This window comes from Pholis gunnellus (genome assembly GCF_910591455.1).
Source record: "Pholis gunnellus genome assembly, chromosome: 16".
NCBI classification, from domain to species: domain Eukaryota; kingdom Metazoa; phylum Chordata; class Actinopteri; order Perciformes; family Pholidae; genus Pholis; species Pholis gunnellus.
In genome coordinates, this window is record NC_136543.1 from 17786180 (window position 1) to 17811490 (window position 25311).

The 25311-nt window shown below is 42.1% G+C and overlaps 1 protein-coding gene across 1 annotated transcript; it reads left to right on the forward strand.

Moving 5' to 3' along the window:
* The first annotated feature begins 291 nt into the window (after positions 1-291).
* On the forward strand, positions 292-24903 carry slc66a2 (solute carrier family 66 member 2). The gene is made up of 4 exons (XM_079176287.1): positions 292-926; positions 1478-1611; positions 11721-11937; positions 22300-24903. Exons 1-4 carry the CDS (start codon positions 724-726, stop codon positions 22508-22510), a joined length of 765 nt encoding a protein of 254 aa, XP_079032413.1. The 5' UTR covers positions 292-723; the 3' UTR covers positions 22511-24903.
* The last annotated feature ends 408 nt before the right edge of the window (positions 24904-25311 follow it).

Below are 25311 nucleotides of genomic sequence, written 5' to 3' on the forward strand. Positions count from 1 at the left end.
AGGATGAAGACTAAAACAAATAATACAAAATAATATATATATATACATATATATATATATATATATATATATATATATATATATATATATATATATATATTCTTTTATTTTTGTATTTTATTTAATTTGTTTGTTTTGGTTTGGGGGAAATATTGTAGGTCTTTTGGCTGATCCACACTCCGGAGCAGAAGGTAGCGGTAATTTACCAATAAGCTGGATGCCAACCACCGTAAAACCAGAAGAAGCCCATAAGCACCAAAGAAGAAGAAACACAGATGAGCCAGTCAGTGAAGAAACTACAGTCACAATTTTGGGCGCTAGCTGTTTATTGCCTATTCCAATATAATTTTATATAACATCAGGATCCGTTGGAGTTTCTTCTTCTTGAGTTTGGTGCAACCATGTCAAACAACGACAGCTAGCATCAACAGGAGTGTTGAGAAATGTGACGTAATGAGCAGCTTAACGGTCGTCTGCTCCACTGCAACAAACCACCGCTGCCTTTAGTGAGCGTCGTTCTGTCGGTACAGTAGCATATTGACGTCCCCAGTGTTTGGACTATTCTCAGATATTACTGTACCGTCTCTGTGATCCGTGTCAGGACTATGCACGAACAACACGGATGTTACAAGTCACTACAAGGAACCACCGCGTAACAGTCTCCATCGAGCCAGTGACGGCCAGCTGACATCACTGCACAACATCTCCCTGAGCAGCTGAACAATGGAGGATGAGGTGTTTGACCAGATTGTGTCCGTGTTTCACGACCTGGTGGCGTGGATCGCCGCTGGTGCCATGGTGTTCGGTGGGGTGGTGCCCTACGTGCCCCAGTACAGAGACATCCGACGGACCCAGAACGCAGAGGGCTTCTCCACGTACGTGTGCCTGGTCCTCCTGGTGGCGAACATCCTACGGATACTCTTCAGGTAACACCATCCTCCTCCTGGCTGTTCACTCACAACAAGACCAGCTTCTGTACTTGCTTATAATGCAAAAGTATAGCCTGTACTTTATGGAACAAGAGTTAAGATGTTTCAGGAATCAATTCTTCAATAGATGCTGGATACAAATTATGACCAACAGAGACCTCTTACACAAGTTGCCACCTACACAAGGTAACTGAATAACTGGTGGATTGGATGCATGATGGATTAAATTATGGTTTCTAATAATCTTAAATCGATAGGTTCATTTTATTTAATTAAACTGGAGTACTAACCAGGTACAGGCACACGAGTCCCTGACTAAACCAAAACATCAAACTACTGAGCAGTTCACTCTAAACTGTCTAATGTGGCAGCCAGGTACGTGTTTAAGAGTGAGAAACCCCTTCTGGGATCATTTCCTGTATGATATCTTCCTAGAGGTTAATAACATTGTACACGCTTCTGCTGAAGTTCCATAGCAGTAGTAAAATCCAGCATGTGTGCTACATGTTAGTGCCTTCACACATTTTTCCCTTTCTTCTCTCCATCAGATTTGGCCGCTACTTCGAGACCCTGCTGCTGTGGCAGAGCATCATCATGATCGCCACCATGCTCATCATGCTGAACCTGTGCACCAACGTCCGCACGGCCACTGAACTCAACACCAAGAGGCGCTCCTTCATAGGTCAGAAACCCTCCGCGGGGGCCTCTTTACGGCGCAGATAAAGCTCGCTTATCCGAGTTTACTTTGGCGAAAGTGTGTTTGTGTGGGAGTCTGTGAGCGAGGGGTGAGAGGGATGTGTGATAGAGCTGCGATTGTGTGTGAGAGGTATAAACATATCCCAGAGTGAGTGTGCGTAGGCAGCTGCATGTGTGAGTGTTTTACCAGGAATGTAAATACGTGTGAATGATTGTGCGTTGAGAGTGTTTGAGAAAGGTGTTCACAGGTCTCCTCACCTCCCTGTGTGAGTGACCAAAGGGCCACTCCTTCAAATGCTATGTTTGTTTGTTGGATAATCCAGTTAAACCTGCTTCAACACTTGTTGCAGACTACGAGTGAACTTTTCCACATGTAGGTTGTGTTTGTTAGGATACGTTTGAAAACTAATTCCCCAAAGCCCCTCAACGAAGAAACACAGACTTCAAACTGCATCTTAATACTTGTAAATAAACAGGTATTTCATGTATTATTGATTCTTTTTTGTTGCTATTTACAATTTTCAATCAATAGACAATCTAAAAACGTTGATAGATGACTAATATTATATTTGGTTGTAAGTTTAGTAGGGAAAATATACATTTACAAGGGCTACTTTTTACTATTCTGTTAATACTTATACTTAGTTACAAATGAGTTAATAATAATATAAACCTAGAGTTTAGTGAAAAGTTATTTAATACCCTGTGTTGACACTTTGGATCCTGTTTTTCTTTATGTACATTCGTTTGCTTACAAACGGACAAGGAGCAGCCCTTTGTGGGTTTCTAAGTCACGTGTTTCAAGCCTGCGTCACGTGTCGCGTGCGGTGCTCCTGCTCCAGGATCGGATGCTTCAGCTCCGCTTCCTGTCCTCGTGGCAGTCTGACCATATGGGAGGGGGAGCCACTTGGAGAATGAGCGCTAATGTCCGTTAGGCTCAGTGTCAGATGACAAAAACAAACATCAAATGAATCCAGTACAGAAAGCAGTTAGTCGTCTCTATTAAAAAAGGGAAAAGCCTGTAGCTGTAGGCCGGTCAGCCATCTTGACAAACCAGTGTGAGTCAAGAAAGAAACGTCCAGATACGTTACAGCTGATTCACAACTACGCAGTTGCGTTTTGTTTTCTTTCTATATGTGTTGTGTGCATTTTGTGCAAACCAGTCATGATGGAATTCATTTTTGTTTGTGGAAAAAATGACTTTGCTGTGAAAGCCCCAGGAATAGTGAGTCACTTTGAGAAATAGGCGACAAGTAACTGCTTTCTTTGCCGTGAATTAGATGAGACGGTTATGGGAAACAAAATATGCCAACCAGCTCCTCCAAAGTTCACTAATTATCACGTTTGTTTAATACAGGCAAGATTAAAGTGTAACAACTACAAGCTGTGCATTAACAGAGGGTTATGTGCAGGACTGTTTCTCGACCAGGAGTAGTAACTTTCGTAAGACACAATGGATGCACTTGAGTATTGACTTATTGTGTTTTGTGACACTGTACCGATTCTCAAAAACACTATTGTTTTTTTAATTGAGAGTTTACATGCAAGAGTGGCTCAGATTGCATAAAAAGTAGAGTTATGATGTCGGATGTTACAGGGATTGTTATGCAGATCAAACTGTTCTGTTTTTGTTTTTAATTAATCCGATTTTATGCAAATGAAAGCGTGTTAGTGCTAAAATTAGATTATAAATCGCAGTGTATTGCCAGTAATAATGAGCCCGAAAGTGAATGAGTGTTTTCCCCAGAAATATTATTGCTATCGCCCTAAAAACAAATCTCAGGTTTTTCTTGAGAACGTTAAATAGCCGTGACTTAACAAGCGTTAAGGTGCAGAGAGATGCCCTTTTGTGGTCTTCTGATCAGTTATATCATTGTAATAATCAGTGATATAACTGATCTGTTTTGTTGTATCACTAATTACTCACCATGACCTGAAATGTCTGACGCTTCATAGCTCACCTCTGAAGGAAATCAAGCTCTTCTTTTTCTTTCCCTGTTTATTATTTCTTTATTTTTTTCCGCCCGTAGCGACAGACAATAAGGACGAGGAGATCAGAATCCTTAAGAGGCTCTTTCTGGGTATGTACAGCACTTACCGTGTCTGCCATGAAACATCAGTTGTAGTTCATCTGCCTCCTCCATCTGTGTGTGTGTCGTTGCATGATGACTAACGCCATCAACACGTGAGCCCATTTCACCCGCATGTCGTCCCGCCGTGCTGCTGCATCCCTGTGTGATTCACGGAGCTCACTGGCCCCCTGTGAAGCCTTCAATGCATGTCACACGTCACACCCTCGGTACGGATGAAGCATCAGCTTTCATTGAAAAACACCTGTGTGAAAGTGATTTTTGTGCATGTTTTCTTTAGTGCTTGAATCTGTTATTTCTATGAAATGACAGATTTAGGAATAAATCAAAAGCTTGTGTATTCTCACAACTCGCATTAGTTACAGAAGACTAACCTGCTGCACCGATATTCAGAAGCCTTTTACTGACATCTTGTAGTTTTTCTAACGTTATGCTTCTGTTTTTCCAGTTGGAAATGATTGTTTGATCTCAAACCAAATGTGTTTTGTGTGTTTAATGGCCCTTAATTAAACCGGTGCATGCTCATTTCATCGTGCCCTTAAATGTGAATGTAAAGCATCTTTTTAATGGCTGATTTATGCAAATTGATGTCTTCTAACCGGCTTTTTAAATTGTTCCCTGAACTACACTTGGTTTCAGCACAATGCCCCTTTTTATTATGGATAAGTCAGTGAATCAGTTCGGTGGGCTGCAAAGCTGCTGGTCTTCTTTCCGTTAGTCAATCTTTATTTTAAACTCTAGACATCTTGCATTATCAAGCTTATTGAGAAGATAATCAGAGGTTCATCCAACTAATAAGTATTGCCTGCTTATCCAAGCCTGATGTATATTATTCTCCTCTAAGCCACAGACTTCCATTGTTGTCCAAAAACAACACTGGGTGACATGTTCCTTCATTACCAGGAACACAAACACTAGTTTGTTTTCAGTCCACCGTCCTGCTGCTGGAAATACTCACTAGAGCACAAAATACGTATTCATCCGAGGCTGAAAATAGTCCCCAACAGATGTACCTCTCTGTCCCGACTGAGTAACGTTGGCTGAAAACTACAGTGCCCAGCTGTTTTTAGGAAATGGATTAAAAAAAAACATATATTTGCAACATTTCTAAAGATTTAAATCTTCAGTAGAAACAAAGAGTTTAAATGGCTCAGCAGACAGGTTGTACAAACTTGTAAAGTATATTGATTTCTTCCGCTGTAAGAACTTGTGTATGTATGCACTGTATAATTAGCACACAGGATAAGTGAAGAAAGGGCTGTTATTTCTGGTATGGACACTAGATGGCAGTAGAATACAATACTTGTATGATGAGAAGATGTACACTTGGCTCAGCAGGTATATTACAAATTGTCCTCTTGGGACTGAATGATGGCTCAACAGACGGTTTGGTGTTCAAGTGCTGTTTTGTACGCTTTAGTTGGATGTTTTGTTGAATAGTTCCAGACATTGTGGCTTTCTGTGGTTCGGTCTGTTTGCTTGTTTTCTGGCCTCAGAGGAGCAGCAGGATATTTCCCTCACTGCCCGGCTCCTCTTTGCACGTATTGAATCTGATCTCTGTGAATGGCCCATCGATCCGTGAACTCCGCCAAGCATCACTACAATTGACAGAACGCCATGTTCTCCGATCTCTGCGCTGCTCGTGGACATGAGCGCGTTGTAGTCTGCTATTGATGGAGGCATAGAAACACCCGATTGCAGAGGGAGGAAGAAATTAAGAAGGGAAGCGGAGTTAGACACGCGGCATCACTTAAGAGGACGGATATAGGATAAAATGATGGTGATGGAGAACCAGCAGTATAACACGTAGCACCAGACTGGTGTCAAGTCTGCAGACGTCAGGTGGAACAGCTTCATATTGCAGCTCTCTGCAGTGACTCACCAGAGTGTTCTTTAGTCAGCAGGGCACATTCTCAACCTGTGTTCCTCTTATTGTTCCGTCAGTTCCCTTTTTATGTTCTCGTAGCGGCACAGCATCATTATCACACCAGGTACTTCCATCAAACAGCTGGACGTTGACGCACAGTGTGGCTGTCTTGTAATGGATCTTCCTCTTATGCCCAAATAAGGCTGTATTACTATAGACATGGCCGTCTGAGAACATTTCATGTAGAGGCGTTTTACGTCGTAGTGTGTAATTTGGTAGCTGATGGTTCAGTAAGTCATAGAGGTTCTAAAGAACACCCATGGTGCCTCAACCACACACCTAGGTCCTATGTTGTAGACTAGTTTTATGGGAGAAATCCTGGTGTAATAGCAGCTCAGAGTGATTTATACAGAAGACTGCCTGCTGGAATCCTTTAAGGAGATTAAAAGATCAGATCATTTGTCTGTGACGGGACCAGAAACGCTGGTGATCACTCAGGTGGAGGTAAAAGGGTTTTGGAAGATGAAATATTTGTAGAAAAAGTTCTGACGGGTGACAGTGGGGTGCGTTTCACCTGTCTAATGTGTGCCAGAGTCAAACTTTACTTTTAGTTATTTTTAAAGAGCCGACAGAGGAAACCCTGATTGAATTAGTTGAGCAGCATTTGAATGAATTTGTGTCAGCCAGCGAACCATCAGACGGGGCTCTGCTCCAGGATTCTAAATCCTGTATGCAAACTTTGGGGGCGTCTGTGGTTTCAGACTCCTGGGTAGCTCGCCGGTTTGTGCTTCCTGTCAACACCGCATCCTCATTCACTCTCAGCTGGCTTCTGATCCATCAGCTGTCTGTGAATGGAAATCTTTGAATTCATTCCAGTCAGCACATCGAGGTAGCCTGGTGAGGGCCGCGTTTTATCGGAGGAAGAATAAAAGATCTACTTTTTGCAAACTTTGTTTTTCAAGAGAACGCATTTTGATACTTAGTTCATGTGCTTTTTTTTTTACACATAAATAACCACAACAGTGCAGACACAGCCATAAAAGTGCTGCGTAAATATATTCGATAATTAGGTTGTGTTGTTCTGCTGAGCTAAGCGGTAACTTTAGCACGTAACTAGCGTGATGTCCCGTTTTTCACTACACACAGTGCAGTTGTGAATAACTTAAGTAACTAACCAGCAAAGCAAATAACAACTGGTTAATTGGAATAGCATCCATAAATAAAAAAAATAGCATTTTTTGCAGCCTTTCCCACAAAATGATTCACTGTCCCTGTGCTGGTAGTGGCGCGCTCAAACATGAATCTACAGTTATCTTGATTATGTCACAATGATTGATTGGTGTTGAACCACAGAGATGTTTGCCTCACAGCGTTACACAGGAACACAGCAATACAAGAGATTTCCATTTCTTTCTATAGTTTGGTTCTGGCTCATTGCTCATTCTGGTCCCACGGCGGTCTGTCAGCTTAGAATAAATCACTCCATCCTGTAGGTGCAGTTATCTCCTCACTAAGGATACTCAGAGGCCCAATTTTTAGCCTCTTTCATGGAAGAGACCTCGCATTTAGTCTAGGTGGCGGTGCAGAACAGTTGCTGTGGCTTGGCAGTGAAAGCCCATTAGTCAGTGTGAAAAAGCTCCCCTGTCCGAATTTCAGAAAATAAAGCTCGTCAAAATCCGAGGTTCAATTTCCCGGGCTGTTAAAATCTGTCTTTCGTAATAATGTTCCTGCTGCTACAACGGGTGCTTTATGAGTGACAGCAAGCCATTATTTCTACTGCCCCCATAGACTTTTTTTTGTTCCAGGCCCTAACTGAAGCTGGCAGGAAACAGTCGGTAAACAAAGCAATTGAAAACTCAGAGCCTGACCGGTGTCTTCCTACACGCGTACCACAACTCTGTGGGACTTCAAAACCGAGCTGCGTACAAGACGTTTGGCCACCACAGGGAGTCTATTGTATGCAGCGCCAGTCTGTTCCCACACAGCGATATCGTGGGTACCGGGATTTAAGAGGAGGAGGAGGAAGAGGAGGAGAATGCCCCAGGGCACACAAGTGGCACAGCGAGACAGGGTGTATGGCTGAGGTTAGTGGTCAGTGTGTACAAGATGTTGTTTTTACATCCGCTGCCGCTCAGAATTAGAGGCAGATTTGCATGCATCTTTAAAGTGTGCACACGCAGGATTAAGAGATGGTGACAGCACAGCACCGGCATGAAGGCGCGTAATCACTAAAACATGAGCCGGAAGACGAGGACTGCACAAATTATTTAGAAGCGTGTCATAAGCACAATGTTGCCTCTTGTTTTTGATTGTAAGAAAAAGGTGTTCTGTACTTTGTGGAATCCCTGGCCACAAAATTACGTTGCAAATTTCACCACAGAGGAAATTTAATGTGTTACTATTCCTCCTCCTCCTCCTCCTCCTCCTCCTCCTCTTCCTCCTCCTCCACTATCCACGCCCTGACAGCAGTGACTGGGGACTAAAGTTAAGAACAGTAAAATTAAATCTTGTTGCATACGCAGTCCGTGCAATTATGTCCCCAATCATTAGCGTCACTGAGATTACTGAGAAGTTGTTTGTTCATTTTAGAACAACTAAAAAGGTCTCAAGAAGTTTGAGGTTAGAACATAATATGTAATCGGTAAAATGTTGAAGAACTGGCTGATTGGTGAGGCTCAATTTGACTGCATCCTGAAGGGAAAAATTATACTTTAGACTTTATTTATCTCGGAACATAAAAGCTATTGTGTAGCAAGAACTTATACATCAAAGTACAGCTATAGTTACGGATATTACTAATGTTAACTTAGCTGCATTTTCATGCCTCCGTGTTACGTGTTGCATTCTGTAAGTTGTCTGTCAGCAAACCAGTTTTTGGCCATAACTCAAGAATGTATATGCTAATTATGACAATGTCTAAAAGGCTAAAATGAGAAAGTGAATACATTTTGGACACACGCATGAAGTGAAACTTGACTGGTTAACGGAGGCCCACAACCGCGAGGCGGTAATTCTAGTTCATCTACTTGAGAGCAGAAGAGACCAGCTGACAGAAACACAGTGAGGTTATATTTGCTTAAAGTGTTAGCTTATTTACACATCCAGCAAGCACTGTGTTAATGTGTTGAAGCTAATTTAATACATGCCTGACACCGTTCTGTGTGTAGCCTTGGTCTCTACTCCAAAAGTCTGCTTAATTGGACCATACTGCTAGCTAGCTAACTAGCCAGCAGCAAGGAAAAATACAGTAAATGTTTCCTTATGCTCCTGCCAACAACTACTACCACAGTATTTGTTTGTTTTTTTTCCGTCATACTCTCCCATCTGGAGCCCAGTCGTTTTCATCACTTGCAGCCATACATTAAACGTCTCACACGTTCGAGCTGTACATGCCTTTAGCAGCCTGGTTGGTGTTGAACGCTGCTCTATCGCCCCTGATATCCTGCCTCTGTGTTTGGCTGTTATCATGCAGCACCAGCCTGGCGCTAGTTGGCCCAGATTCACAGTCCTCTGCTGCCAGCAGGGCTCCACCGCCACGGCTACAACACCTACAGAATAAACAGATATACAGTAACGCATAACAGCGCTCAAAGGATATTCATGTTGATTTATACTCCAAACAAAAATTCATGCCATGTTATAGCTTTTAAGAACCGTTTGCTTGCTGCTGCCGTCCTACATAGTTTAAGGTTTTGCATCGAGTGTGCCGTTGGTAGACAGAAGGCCGTGGCCTGATCTGAATTGCTCTTTGGAGGTTTATTCGGTTACATTTACAAGATTTGTTGAACTCGCCTGTCAGACGGGAACAATTGGATTGAATAGTGCAAAGCCAGGTTATCTGTCGTGCGTGTTCATGTAGAAATACCATCTAAATGTCACAATGGCTCAGTTAATTCTCTAATGAAACAATATTTCATTAAATCTGAAACTGAAATGTCATACAGGCTTGTGTTCTTTCACTCTTGATTTGATCAAGTCTTGATGAATTGCAGGTTTTATGGTATTTGGTTATGAAGTTATTCCAAACGATGCTCCGGCATTTTATTTATTTATTTTTCTAGCTTTATCTACTGTATAGGCCCTTTTCCGGAGGCCTATACAGTGCAGTGCTTAGATGTGCCTCTTAGATAAAGAGAAACCTCATTTAAACGTGATTAAACAAATCGGCTCTATTGCATTTGAGGATTGTGGAAATCTCATTTACGTTGCAGCAGAGAAGAAACAGCTTTCGCTCTCAGCCGTGATTAGATTTTTGTGATAAACTCTTTCGGAGTCCTCTGCTCTCACATTAAACCAGCAGCTACTTGGGGACTTGTTCATATCATTTGTACCATGAAGATATGTTGAATGGGCTTCTTTTTTTTTTTTTTTTGCAGAGAAGAAATTAGAGGAAGAGATGTCAGCTGTAGTTGAAGTAGTACCCGAGGGGATCGATGCGTTGTGGCCTCTGGTTTGATTAGTATTGGCTGTGTTGCTTATTACAGGAAGCCGGTGGTGTTGTGCTCAGAATCACTATCTAATCTGAAAGAACACACACCAGAGGTGTTGGGGGCAGAGAGTTTTAATCATTCATCAGTGTCCAGATTCCCACCCAGCCCATTACTACTGCGTGGAAAATACTATAACCACCATCACCCTTTTCTCACACAGCCTCCTCCCTCAAGACCCTGAAGTCAAAGGCGTCTGTACTGCCAGAAGCTGAATGAAGTCCAACTCGTGTGCGCTTCAGACGGCCTATTTGTGGCAGTGACATATAGTTGAAGGGGATTGTGGGAGGTGTGTGAACATTCGCAGCTCAAGTGTGAAGTTAGTTAAAAATGTTCACAATAATAGTTTTTTTTCTTCCTTTTGTTAACTAGATACAGCTTTAAAAAAAAAAAAAAGGATTTGTAGATAATGAATTCCTCCAGTGCTGGAGGAATGAGGAGAAAAGAAAAATGTGATTACTTGCAAGTACAAAAGAGTATAGAAGTGTCTCACAGCTTACCAACCAACCGGAAATTTAATCCACAATTTGTGTGTCATGAATGTTTCAAACACTATCAAACAAAGTCTCGAACACCAACATGTAAAGTCATTACTGAAAGGCAATTTTAAAGCACTTTATGACTATATAAATACATTTTAATTCACTGATGTAGTTTTAAAACCTTTTTCTACAGAATAGTATTTTAGGTGACACCTTAAAAGGGATTTTTCTAAATTGATTTATAATATTAAATAGTCTATTGAGCTTTTTCTTCATTTTAAAGGCATTTACTTCATTACCACAGTCACTACTGGTAAGAACTTCAATGATTCACTATCACACTTCCATAACAGAAGGTCAGATTTGAAGCAGTGGAGGCTGAGATATTCTGACTTCTTGTCCCCAGACTGGATCGTACATTTCATATGATGCTGCCAAACGCATGCATTACACAACTCATATTTACCAGGAAGCCAATGCGGAAGCACTTTAAACCTGCGTTCTTTCTAATGGCCAACAGGGGGCGACTCCTCTACTTGCTAAAATATATCTTGTTGTATATAAGTGTATGAGACGATGACCACTGGATTTCTTACCACCATGTTTTTGTCTCAGAGCTTAAACCCTTCCAACAGTGTGTTTTCAGTCCATTACAGTTAATTGTAACCGCTTTGGTTCCCTTAAAATGTCTCAGTCAGTGTTCGGTGGTCACTTCTTCCTGCAAAAAAACAAGATGGTGAACTCGAGGCTTCAAAGCAACAATCCACAAACCAATGGGTGTAGACGTCTGCTTCTTATATACAGTCTATGATATTTACTCAAAATCATTGCCATGTTGCTTGTTTTTTGGGACAACACTTCTGTATTTTTGGATGTAATGAATGTTGCATCCTCTCGGGGCCACTAGCTACACTTTTAGTTTGTTTTTCCCCCCAAAAGTCCCCCTGGAATGAAACTCTTCAGCTGTGATGTGTCTGAAAAAGTTCTGTTTCATGTCTCTTATGTTTTTTTTTATAACAGCTTTACTTTATTTTTTACAGGATCTGTGCACATCAATTAATGTCTCTGTTATTCTGCCAGTATTGGCCAGCTGGTTGAGAACTGTTCTCCCTTGAGGAGGTAGTTGTTATCCATTTCTGTTGACTCATTTGTGATTTACCTGTATTTAGACTTCGACTGGAGCTACTTCTGGTTATGGAGTCGCTTCTTGGACTACATGCAGTGCGTGCTGGCCTTCACGCTGACGGCGGCCTACATCACCTACCTCTTCCTGGACTCGACGCTGTTCGTGGAGACCCTGGGCTTCCTGGCCGTCTTCACCGAAGCAATGCTGGGCACCCCGCAGCTCTACTGCAATTATCAGAACAAGTCCACAGAGGGCATGAGGTACGGACTCAATACTGATGAGAAAAGTCAATACTTCCGAGTTCAACGGACACTAACTGGGCAGGGAAGTGACTATTATATTTCTCACATCTATGAATTATGAAAAGGCCTAAATTACAAGCACATGAAACATGAATTTGATCAAGGACGATGTAGTTTCACGACGTATTCTGATTTGGCTTTAGCAGCAGTCGAGTTGAGGTTCAACCAAAGGCTGCTCTAAATTGTCAGCGTCTCACAGTGCGATCCAGGACCACCCTTTAAAAAAAATGTCTCCTTTTTCTCTCACGATTGTCAACTCTCATCTCGGAGAGCTCAAAACTCACACAGTGTAAAAACACACTTTGACTGCTGAGAAGTCTTTTTGGGCTGCGAGTATAATTTAACAGTCAAGATTTAAATCAAAACAAAGCGTGTTGCATCCTTGATTAATGATAATGTCTCTTTATCCTGAAGAGTACTGTTTTATTTATGAGTGCCGCTTCCATCACAGGCTGTGTAGTACTGGAAGCACACGTTCGTGAGCAATGCCTCCAGATTATGTTGTCTCACATACGATTACTAAACACCGACACATGCTTATTAAGTATTTCTGGCACCTGTCGAACAAGAAGCGAGGACGGGGCTCCTGACAGCTATTTATTATGCTGACATGACAATTAACCCTCTGAAAATCAATATGATAATGAGGTATTCTGTCTTGCCCGTATCTACGGCCAATGTATCATTTTAGCTCATTAATGTTGATTCACATCAAATCTCGGGCTGTAATTAGGGGGCGTTGACGTAGAATAGATTTTTGAAAGCATACACAGTTTGTAGCCAAGCTCTAAAAACTGCTTTTCAAAATAGTTGCCACAGGATTGTACAGAGGATACGAATATTTATGGCAGCACTGCCGTCACAGGCAGAGCCGCAGTTTACCAGGTTTTTAATCAAACAAACCCCAAGTAACACAAGCAAAACAAAACACCTCGCTCAGTCGAAAGCTCTAGCACAAGAAAAATAAGCTACATCAGCCGGGCCGCTCGCCGACTTACTATATCTCCACTATCTCTCCCCCCTGGAGGTCTTGGGGAGAAGAGGCTCTGCTCCTCCTCTCAGCATGTTCTCTCTGATCAGCTTCCCTGCTTGATATCTGTTCAGCTCCCTGATGAGGAGATCAGCTTCTCCCACACCTGATCCCAATGCTCTCCTGAGGGAGAGGGTGGAGCCCAGTCAATGAAAAAGCTACGAGACATGAATGGATCAACAGAGAGCCCAACATGCAGGGTCAAAGAAATATCATAAAGACAAATGTTGAAGTTGTAAAAAAGATGAAACTGACAATCTATTTAAAGACTTGTGAGTCCACACACAGTCCTGATTAAAAGCTTTCTTCTGGCTGTGCATGTCCTGCCTCGGAGCAGTGCCCCCCCCCTCTCTCTCTCTGCTGGTTGGCTTTCTGCAGCAGACAGATAACGGCGCTCCAGCACAGCTGCCTGTCCACTTAACCGGCAGTGACAGCTCCCACGCTGGGCTTTCCGTACCCTCTCTGTCCCATGCCTTATTTATTTTAGATTTCTTTGTTCTTCCTTCCCACCCGACACTGTCTACCGTACGGCCGTACGGGAGGAGTTCACCCTTGGTTACTCTTATAAGTCCGATGGATTACATGATTTTGTTTTTATGATTAGTGTATCTGACTTTTAGACATTATAGCCCTAGAATGCAATTCAACAAACCCCCAGACAATGGTTGCAAACATGCTGGTTGAACACAACGTTGTTATAAACATACCCTCTACTCAAAACGCAACTTTCTTTTGTGGTTGCAGTGGATTCTGGTCTATTCAGCTGCTGTAGAAGCAGAAATTGGTGTGCATGCCACTTCCATGATCGATTTCTTCCCGTCTGATTGTTGAAGCTTGTAGAAAAAAAGCACTTTAAATCTGAAGTCCTTTCAACAAAACCTAATAATTGCTATTGATGTTTTAGAAAGAGCCCAACAATGTTCTGCTGTTAAACCCAAGCGTAGGAAGTGTCCTGTCGTCTGTATTTGACCAGTAACCCATGAGGATAAACTGAACAACAAAAACCCTACAATGGATGCAGAAAAACAAGACACATTGCCCAATAGCGGTTTCCCGTCATGCACAGTATTTTTATGTTTATTAACTCCTAAACACTTTTAGTTGTTTAAACACTCGTGCATCCGTTCCTCTCAATCCATCGTGCTTAGGTAGGCAATCGTAATCCTGCATGGGAATGGCGGACTCCGCCACAACCATTAGACATTGTTGTGTGGAGAGGCAATCATAGAATGTAAATGCATTGAATGGTTATTACAGCCAAATTGCAGACCATGAGTAGCATTAACAAAATATATTTTCCAGTGATAAACAACTAATAAAGGTACAGCAGTATGTTTTACCAGTGATATAGACATTTTCATTTTATGCGCTATGTGAGATTTTAAGGCCAAAAATAAATATATTATTTTGTATTTTGCTAATAGTAGCTTGTGAAATGTAGCCCCGGAGGTATCTGACCCATCGAGTCTCCAGCCGTCTCTGCTCGTCTGTTCTTTGGTCTCAACCTGCAACGTGTTGTGCCAGCCAGCAGCCGGTGCAGTGAAAGCTGTCATAGGAGGCCGAGGACGTCGTGGTTTCTAGTTCTGTTTACTGCTTGTGTCCTCTTGTCCCTCTGCTCACAACCTGTTGAGTCTGGAAGGCTGTTGCTAGGTTACTTTACCTCCTCACTCCGTTCAAGGTTTCTGTCTGTGTGTGTGTGTGTGTGTGTGTGTCTCTGCAGGAAGAGCAAGCAAAAACCTCTAAAGTGTGGATGTCTGGGTTTCGAAGTGCAATTTTTAAAACCAAAAAAAAAGAAGCGTTTTAACTTCGGTGTGGGGTCAGGTTTGTGTTCGTGGTGTTGGAACGTTTACAGTGAGCGTTGGGGATTTAATGAATGTGTGTTTGTGAGGACGGATAAGCACATGTGCATTTTGCGAAGACAAAAACAAACAGACAGGAGAAGTAAAGCAGAGTGCTCTTTCCCCGTAAGTGCATGGAACGGAAAAAACACAACAATAAGTCTCATGTTCGAAATCACATAAGGTACTGCACACTACAAACTCAGTCTGTATGTACTGCACACTACAAACTCAGTCTGTATGTACAAACTCAGTCTGTATGTACTGCATACTGCCTCCTAAGTAATGATTTTGTACGCCATTACCAGCAGACTGTTCTCACTGAAGTAAACTGAAGAAATACGTCTTCTCTGCTTCACATCACGGCATCAATCAGGACGTCACCGGTCCGAGTTACAGTGGAAAGAAAATTGTTTAACACAAGTGAACATTACCAATTTAATATTTTTACGGGAAATAAAAATGAGTAAATATTTTCGTGTTAAGTATGTTTTCTACAGTACATTATAAATGTGACCTCCCGCGGTTTCCCTCATAACTGGACCCTAATAACACCATCATTATTTTATTCAACCAGCTAAACATTTTTAACCGTCTTCCTTGCAGTCCGCCATTTGACAGGCTGAAGAGCCGCAATGCATTCTGGGGCGGTTAAGTATGTCCGTACCATACTCGGAAAGTCTTGCAAATCTGCACCAGAGCATTTCTCGCGTCCACAAAATCCACACACTGCAGTTTATTATGAATGGTGGGTAAATATGCAACACAGCCTCACATCCCATGCAGCACGTACATGTGGAAAAACCTCCTCCCCGAAGCCCCCGCTCCGACCGGAGACACATTTATAACTAATGTCAAAACTACTTCCAGTGCTCGCGGTAGGAATCTTCACCACCTTATACACCCTCCCAAGTAGGCAGGGACTAGAGTGAGTCATATCGGATGTCCTCAGTATATATACACACCAGCATTGTTCCATTGAAACATGGATAGAGTTCGGGGGCAGGGTGAGGAGTGCTGCGTTGGAGGCGTTGGTCCCTCGAGGACGTAGCTGAAGGTACTTGGTTTTCGTCCGATGCTAATTGACCCCCAGGTTCTCTGTTAGCCTCACTGATGCTGTCTGACACCGCTAACGGCTCTGATTCCATAATGGGCCCTTGGAGGTTTGCTTCACTGTGATGATAGCGCTATTGAGTCTTGTTCCTAATTTAACCTGTAGCCCCACAAAATAATGTAGTTCGCTACTGTAAGTTCAGCTAAACTCCGTGAAGCAATGCTCGTTTACTACTGCAGTTAGTAAGCTAAATACATTGTGGCATCCTATGTTTAAGCATAAAAACTCACGGCTTAATCAGTTTCTTGCACGCTTGTGTTTCTTGTTTTTGTTTTGTAAATGATTAAAAAGGACGCTCTTCAAACTCTTGAAGTAGTGAGGCTCTTTTGCAGCCCCGTGCACACCGCCTCAGCATGTGGATAAATCCAGAGATCGACAGGAGAATTGTGTGCGTGGGTGAGAGGTTTAGAGGATGTTCAAATGCAACACTTTATGCAAAGTTCAACAAGAACATATTGTGGAATAAATGAAATATACCTTTTGTGTAAGTGCTGAAGCAAATGACAGCATTATCAGTACGCCCGGTAGCTTCTTTCACACTGATGATATTTAAAGAAAATGTCATGAATGTACTCCTCCGGTCTCGGCTTGTGTGTGTAATCTCTTTGGCTCCGAATAACCTTTTTTTGTTCATTGTTTATTCTCTCCTTCCACCAGTTGTCAAAATGTCCCCCATATTTGAACTGAAAAACAGCGACTTCTTCCTTCTTTGTGTGTTTTTTTTAAAAAGCGAGCCAGCTTTTTAGTTTTGCACACTGCCTTAGGGCCCTGTAAACGCTGGTTATCACACTGCACTCTGATGCAGTTATCAAACCCAAACAGCTCACTTACACTCACTGACAGCACAGACCTCTCGTTTTACAGCTCATCCAAACCTCTTGAGGAATGGAGAAAAGGCCACAGTGGAAGAAGGGTCATGATCCATTGAATTGATAACACAAACGTCCAAGAGAAAAGGCAAACTAAGTGTCCCTGATGCTGGCTGTGATATCACCAATCTCTGGTTTCTATTTCTATTTCTATCTTCTTTTCAGTGTGAATTGACATACTTTAGGAATTGTGTTTCGAACCGGTTGAAATTGGACTTGGAACCGAGTGAAACTATCTCAGCCAGTGCAACTGTAAATGCTCGAAGACCGTGAAAGGTGTTTTGTGCGTTTGTGCGTGGGGGATGACAGGGGTTTTGAGTTAAAAGTTGTCAGGCCGCAACTATTATTAGATGGCCCCCAAACTGGAGAGCCAGAGGTTGGTGCTGGTACTGAACAGCATGCCATAAAGCAAAACAAAAAAACACTCGCAGACAAACATAAAACATGGAGATGGGACACGTAGACAGCCAAGTGCCTCCTTAAAAGGCTTGTGGTGTTGAGCTGCATCCCAGTATGCTAGATAAGAGTGCCAGAGCCTTATTTAGCCAGCGGGCTGCTGTCCACACGCACACAGCCACACACAGCCACGTGCTGGGATAGAGTTGTATTGACTACCGATGCTGCTGGGCCATCACCCCTGCGGCCGAACGCATGGCGCTGCTGTGTGCAGCAGGGCTGTAGAACAGAGCAGCTCTGGCTCCCTGCAGCAGATCAATGCAGCTGGAGAACCTTTGGATCGTCCGCCCAAACCCTTCCTCCCTCCGTCTGCTCGCATCACTCAGAGCGCTGCTTCCTCTCTCTCAGGATATGACCATTAATCAATTTGTTTCTGTTCATTTAGGGGGAAATTTAGGGGGAAGTGAAGTCTTTATCAGGGAAACGTCTCCCTGCGTCTTGTATGCAATGCGTTTGTCTCGCGAAACTAATAGCACATCATTCATTAACGGCAAGAGACGATATAAATGATGTAGGCGAGGACCACAAAGCCATTATCATTAATGTGGTATCTACTCTCATAAAACAAAAAATAAAGTTAATGTTATAGAAAACTCAATGCAACTAAACTGCCTCGTCCACAAAATGATAATGCTCCTACAGCCCAGACGATTGAATGAGTAAGAGCAAATGCACAGCGAGCATCAAACGGTGATATATTGTTATCATTCAATATCCCCAGTGCTGTGTGAAATGATAGATCATCGGGGAAACCCTTCACCATCCAGTGTCACACTTCCTCCTTTAAGTCACATTTTCCAGTGTTTTAAAACAATACTATAATATTTTCTCCTGTCTTTACTGGACATTATGTGTCTTTCCATCCATCTGTTTGAAGTCCAAAGTCTGCTTTCTAACGTTCAGGTGAAGTCAATAGGTGTCAGAGTTCTGAGTTAGATAACTGTAGAGGTAATCTTCCAGCATTTCTGTCTTTTTTTAGAACATAATTCCTTTTTGGTGTTACTATTGCGCCGCCTCAGCAAACAAGCTCCTTCTGTTAAGAGAGCAGATTCTGTATTAAAACAGTGAATGCTTTCATTTTGGGATATGCAGCTTTGTTGTTCTTATTACTTAATTATATTACTCCCCAAATAATGTCGCTCTGAACTCCATAGTAATTCTCCCGGTAAGTATTTCAGTTAATGCATTATGAGTCAGCGCTGGACTCTCCTCTACCGCCGTCATGTGCTCTCTGCTGTCCAGCAGAATAACAGCTGAATCCTAAGAGATGCACTGAAATGCATTAAAGCTGCAGAGAGACGATAAGAAATGTTGTGGCACAGATTTCACAAAGTCTGTTTAGTAAGAAGAAATAACTCTTTATTAAATGATATATTGTTACGTCACTTTGTACAGCTTACAGTTATAGCTATAAAAAGAGGTTTACGGTACGTACCATAATTATGTAAATATGTTCATCTTATTAGTTACTAATTAGTTAGATCAAATTTATAAAATATTAAGCCAATAACGTCAGCTAGGTTAGCATAATCCAATATTTCTCACTCTTTCTGAACTGTATTTGATATTAAATCCCCCCCAAAAAAATACCCATATCTCCTGTTTACACAAAGAATTAACTTTAATATCTTTGTTCCCTAAAGTAGTTTTCTTTCTATAAAAAGCAACAAACGACATTGACATGATGTTGACATGAAATAAAGAAATGTATTATGGTGTATTTAAGGGAACTGACAATGTTATAGTAGATATAAAAATAGAAGAAAAAGAAAAGTCCAAAAAATGATTTGATAGCGGTGAACTGTAGAACCTGTAATGTTTGGTTTGCTACAGAGCAACTAGGAAACTAGCGAGTAGCTACTAACAACTTAAGCCAACCTGTGCAGCACTTCTACTGTAGAAATTGTGTCGCCCACTACAGCTCTACGTCTTGTCAATATTACAGTCTTCCTTTTCTTTTAACCCTGAAACGGTTCCAAAATGCCGGTAGTTCTTTGCCAACGCATTCATCGTGTCTTAAAATAGCCTCAACATAAACATCCCGTGTGCTTTAACCTTCGATGTGTCTCTATGTATTCAAAGCAACACAAACAAAGCCAGCATTGCTATTCAGTGCATATTTTCATCCCCCGTAGCAATTGTCTGGTCCAATGTGCAACTTCTCCACTGCCGTCATCTCAGCTTTCTCTCCTCCTTTTATATTTGTCTTGGAGAAGGCGATAAATAAGTCGCCAGACATGTCCGCTCCCTATTCTACCGGCCCTCCCCGTGTTACCTCTTGTTAGGGAACGAGCAGAGGCATCGATCAAACAAGAATCCAGCCTCTTTCATCATTACCTGCAAATATACATCGTGGCAACTCAGACAGCAGCCGCCGAGGAGCAGGGAGGGGGGGGGGGGGGGGGGAGAAAAGAGTGGGGACGGAGGATCTCTTTCCACAGAGCTAACAAGATCCTTACTGAGAAAGACGAGTGCGAGGACGGTACGCAGGGGGGGGGAGGCAAATGCAAACAGGTATAGAGAGGCGAAGGAGCTGGTGGGAAGATGAATGGACAAGGAGAAAGAGAGAAGTGCTGGTGAGAGTGGGCTTATGAAATAAAAAAATAAAAAAGTATGTGAAAATGGAAGCTAGAGGGGACATTCAGAGATGCTGCAGGGAAAGAGCCGGTAAAAAAAAAAAAGTAAGGAAGGACTATGAGGAAAACCGCAAGGTTTGCAGAAATGAAAAGGGCTAAGGTGAAGCTGGGGGCATGAATAATGCAAGAGCTTTTTGCAAAGCTTTGCCCCGACAATGGCTGAAAGAAAGACGGAGAGTTGGGGTTACGCTCGGCTCTGCTGGGGGGGGGGGGGGGGAGAGAGACACTAGATTACCTCTCATCCATCTTTTTACATCTGTTGAGAGGCTTACATCTGTTAAAAGGCAAGAGAATCTGCAAACGCAGAGACTCATCCTGTTTTTACTGTCATACCGCCATGTTTCACCTGCTGCAGGAATCAAGGCGTTGTTCTGTGACTTGTTTGTTTCAGCACGTGAGGATCCACAGGGGTCGGGATATGTGAGAGAAATTCAGTTATGAAATCCTCCCGTCATAGATTAATGGTTATCTTTGTTAAACACAGCGCCACAAAATAAATATATTTGTGTGTTGCAGCGTTACGGTTTCCCCAGACCAAAAGTACGAGGACAGGGCTGTCTGCATACTTTAGCCCATATAGTTATTCTAGGATTTCTACCTACACCCCTGTACAATAGAGATTGATTGAATATCATTTTAGGAGCAAACAGCTTTTAAAGATTACATAAAAACATCTCAACAACACGTCTTCCCAGCACAGTTATCACAGCTAACTGTTGATAGAAGGTAGTTCCAGATCAATGGGTTTTTCCATCCCGGAGTAAAGATGTCGCTGATTATTTACTACCTCTGCTAACCATCCTGCATTGTATTATCTTGCATAGTTAATAACACCGTGGATAAAACGCACTCTATAAATCTAAGTAGCAAGAAAAACCTCCCACAAAGCTTTTTCAAATAGTGCTGACCAACCAACCTGACACGCTTGAGTGAACACATTTCAGATGTCTCAGCTCGCGTTGGTATTGTTGTAGGCAGGTTGCTTTTAGGAGGCACATCTGAAGACTCCTGTATGTGTGCACAGGGGCACATTGTAGACACAGTGCTTGCTCAGTCCTTTTCCTCTGCCAGCGTTGCCTACACGTATCCCTGCCTCAAGCAAAATGTATGAAAAAAATTCAGAGCTCTGCAGAAGTGGAGATGTGTGTTGATGTTGTTATAAACTGGTGTGGAAAACACCCTTAACCATTGTATTATGTCTATTTTTTGGAGAGTCTGACATGTATAGAAAGTTTTGTGTTTGGACCCTGGGGGGGGGGGGGCTTCATTCTTTTCCTATGTTTCTTCTACCCTCGTTAGACTTCCTTTTCAACCTCATTAGTTGAGTTCACATTGTTTCTCAGTGCCGGCGAGAGGACAAAGCTTACGCTTAAAGGAACTCTCTGCCGTCTCAAAACCACACAGGCATTTTTCTCATTTAACTCATTCCATGGATTGTCTCATTGAGCACACTATGAACCATCAGCTGTGTACCGGAAACGCTCTTATGAGTTTTATTTAGAAACGTGCCACAGGATGTCGAGTTGATGAGAAAATTTGTCCCCCCGAGAAGATTCATTTTCAATTTCCCATGGTTGTTATTGTGGCAAATTAGCTTTTCTCGTCTTGGCTGAACTGTTAGTGCTGTCCCCTTTTCCTGTTCTCATTAACATGTGCTGTTGGTAACCAGCACAAATATGATGCATTAAAGAGAAGACGGGAATGCCAAGTTTGGAACCTCGTGAATAATTTCTGAAATATATACAATTATTAGAGAGCAACTCTACAAGCAATCCCATTCTGAATCACAAACTAGGAGTCTTATAAAACACAGTACAGACAGCAACTAACCAATTGTTTTATTTAGCTTAACAAGACTCTGCATGCTATCTACCTAGCCAGCTAACTAGCGAGGCTAAGTTGTTAGCTTGAGCAGTTTCAGTGTTAGCGGCAGCAGCTAGCGTTAGCTGGATGGTTCAGAGTTTTTATTCTATAATTGCTCATCAGAGAAAGGTACAGAGCTCTGTGTAGAGACGAAAGAGTCTTTGTCTGTGGTCGCGCTAGCCAACACCGTATCTTCACACTTTTGTAGCTCTAGCTAACAGGAGTTGGATGGATAAATGTGGTAGCAATTGTTGAGCTTGCTAGCTTAAGAGAGGCTTCAGTGATTGGCCGAGCTGTGACTTTTGAGAACACCACTGTCGAGAAAAAACGACAATGTGGAATAAAATCTGACATGAATTTAAAGTGTCACAACAATGCTATAATATAATAAAAATAATGTTTGAAGAAGGAACTCCAACTGTTATTGAGGACGTGATGGACTGTGAGTGCTATTCATTTTTAATAAAATTGTACTAAAACATTCATCATCCCTTTTCTTACTCTTTCCTTCCAGTATCAAGATGGTGCTGATGTGGACCAGCGGCGACACCTTTAAAACAGGCTACTTCCTGCTCACCCAGGCTCCTGTGCAGTTCTGGACGTGTGGCCTGCTGCAGGTCTTAGTGGACTTCACCATCCTGTTCCAGGTTTACTACTACAGCCGCTACCCACAGAAGCCAGTGTCCCACACTGTCTCCCACACCACCAGTGCCAAAGCCCTCTGATAGCCGCTGTGAGCTCTCTGAGGACGTCAACACCCAAAAGCACCAGTGAGGAAGCATTTTTAGAGGAGCTGTGGACGTGTATAAACATACATGACTACCAAAGCGCCTTGAGATGGCACAGGCTACACACCCTCACCCTTTAGTATACATCAAGACACATACACACCCATAAATAAGGCATGAACATACACACTTGAGGCATGAACATGTTGGTGTCTGCAGCGATACCCGAAGGACACTTGTCCCAAACAAACTCAACCTTTTTTTCCTTTTATGTATCCTACTGACTTCTTCGCAATGCGACAGTATGCTTTGTCTTGGAAGGCAGACTTCTGAAAGAATATACCCTTGAATCGACCTGTGCATGTGTAGAATGTTATGCACATAAATGAATACACAAAGTGCAGATGTGTGCGCTGAAATCTGCGCTCAAGGAAACGTGGACCAGCTGGTGATTGATGCACGGACCCTCTGCCTTAAATCACACACATTCAAACATGGCTCGCTGCATTACCAGCAATATACATGTTTGAATCAGTCAAATTGATCTTAAAACACAAAGTTACTGAATGTACAAAAATGGTATTTGTTATTTTGTTGTTATTTTTCCAACACAGTGGAGAAATGCTGGTCAGTCTGCCACTTGTTGGACACTTTTGCCGTGTGCTGTGACACACAGGCTCATTCTTCTGTGTTAACAGAGGAATCAAATTGTAAGAAACTAAAGGCAATCCGAATTTTCCAAAAGAAGAAAAATCCCAAAGGCTTTGAAGATGCATTGTATTGGCTTTTTAAAAACAAACAGATGATCGTACACATTAGCGGCCTTGATGGTAACGGAGCGATGAGATAATCGAGCTTTGTACGAAGCCAGTGTTGCTGGAAGGACAAAGGTGTTCAGTGTTTTGAAGCATCACGACCCGTGTTCAGGCTGCGTACAGTAGGTTGTTAAAAGGCCAACGCCAAGATTTTTATACTGAAGCTGCTAATGACATTTGTATATCTTATATTTTGATCGTTTTCATTCCACAAACGCCAAAGTAGTTGATGTGCTTTTACACTAAACACAAAAGTGAATTTAAGACAGAGCACAGTGAAGCAAGGACGAGTTAGCCTCAGTTCAAATGTGTTAATTTGAGCTAAATCTGGCTTAACCTGCGAGTTTATGAATCCACTTCATAAAGGTACAGGAACGAGAGGAAAAAGGAGGCGGAGGGTTACGGTCAAGGTCTGACTAACAAGATGTAGATGCAGCACTAGCGTCCATCACTCCTTTCTGTAAGAATGACATTATACGCACAAAGTTAATTACTGAGATGTGGGAAAGCGGCGACATCTCTACAAAGATCAGACGAGCTCCGAAAGAATTCTGTTGAATACAGTGGTTATTATTGCCAATAGAAGTTACAGCCAAATTGTCCTTTTAGTTCACTTTTTTAGAGATTGATACTTCTGAATATGTTCAGCAAAATTGTATCTTCACTTCCCATCATTGTCTGAAGTTTATTGTTGATATTGCAAATCCGACAACGTCCCCTGATGTCCCTCCTCATGACTCCACAGTGCTGTGTGCTGCTGCTTTGGGCAGGTTGTACTCATCACCATCTTGTCTCGAGAAATTAATTTCCTGTTCAGAAGGAAAGGCCGCCGCATAACACGGTGAATATGTTGTGTGTTGTTATTGTTGTTTTTGTAATCTTTCTCTGGGGACGGGTGACATGCCAAACCAGGAGGTGTCAGGACTGTCAGCCCTTCAGTGAACTGTGTACCGGAGCAGACCTCATTCTGTCCTAAAAATATGGAAACTTCCCTTTTGTTCCGGAGGGACATGGCAGGAGATGCCTATGAATAATTCTTTCCTCGCTCTTAAATATACAAAAGAACACATGGTTGCACCTTGGTTTCTTAGTTGAGGGTGGGCACTTTTTGTGTTTGACACCTGTTTAGTCACCCTATTTATTTTGTTATCCTTATTTTTTACAACTCTTTAAATGTAAGATAATGTACGCTCGCTGTTTATTCAGGCAGTGGTGGGGTTGACTGTGTTGTGCTCAACGTGATCAAAAGAGTTTCACTTTATTTCATTCCATGTGTCTGTTTTTACTTTCTTTTTGTATTACTTTGTGTTTTGTACCATTTCATCCATTAATTTTCATATAAGAGGTATTTTCTCATATACACTGCCATTGTTATGCATTGTCTTATCTGTTACTGTACCAAAAATATAATTACCTGTATGTTCAGTTTTTATGGCATTTTTACTCTGTTACATTGTTGGTTTGTGTTTAATTTGTCTTTTGAAGTGCCAGTTGTCCATCTCAATAACTAGTAACATCCATCAACACTTGTTTGAACACCAAGTTGAGAACCCAACGTGGCATTGACACACAATAAAGAGGACATGGAGAGATTCATGAGTCATGTTCTGTTTGTGTCAGGCCTGCAGACATCGACCGATGCAGCTCTGGCAGACATCAATTGTCAAAGGAAGAATACGTAAGCCAAGCGGTCGAGGTCCGTCTTTGGGCATAGGCCATCGAAATAGTAAGCACATGAATTGTAATGCGTGGGGCTCTCACATCAAGCTCTCCACTGGTACATAGATGAGACAGTACACAGATAATAGAAAAAGTGGATTTGAAAATGCATTTTCTAAAAGTAGATCCAGATTTATATTGTCTTTTACTGTGCCATTAACCACGACCGTCTCTTATACTGTCGATGTGGCTGACTGTGCATAGGTTTTACATTTTTTTGATGATGCAAGATGTTTGACAATTTATTTGCGAAACAAAATCATG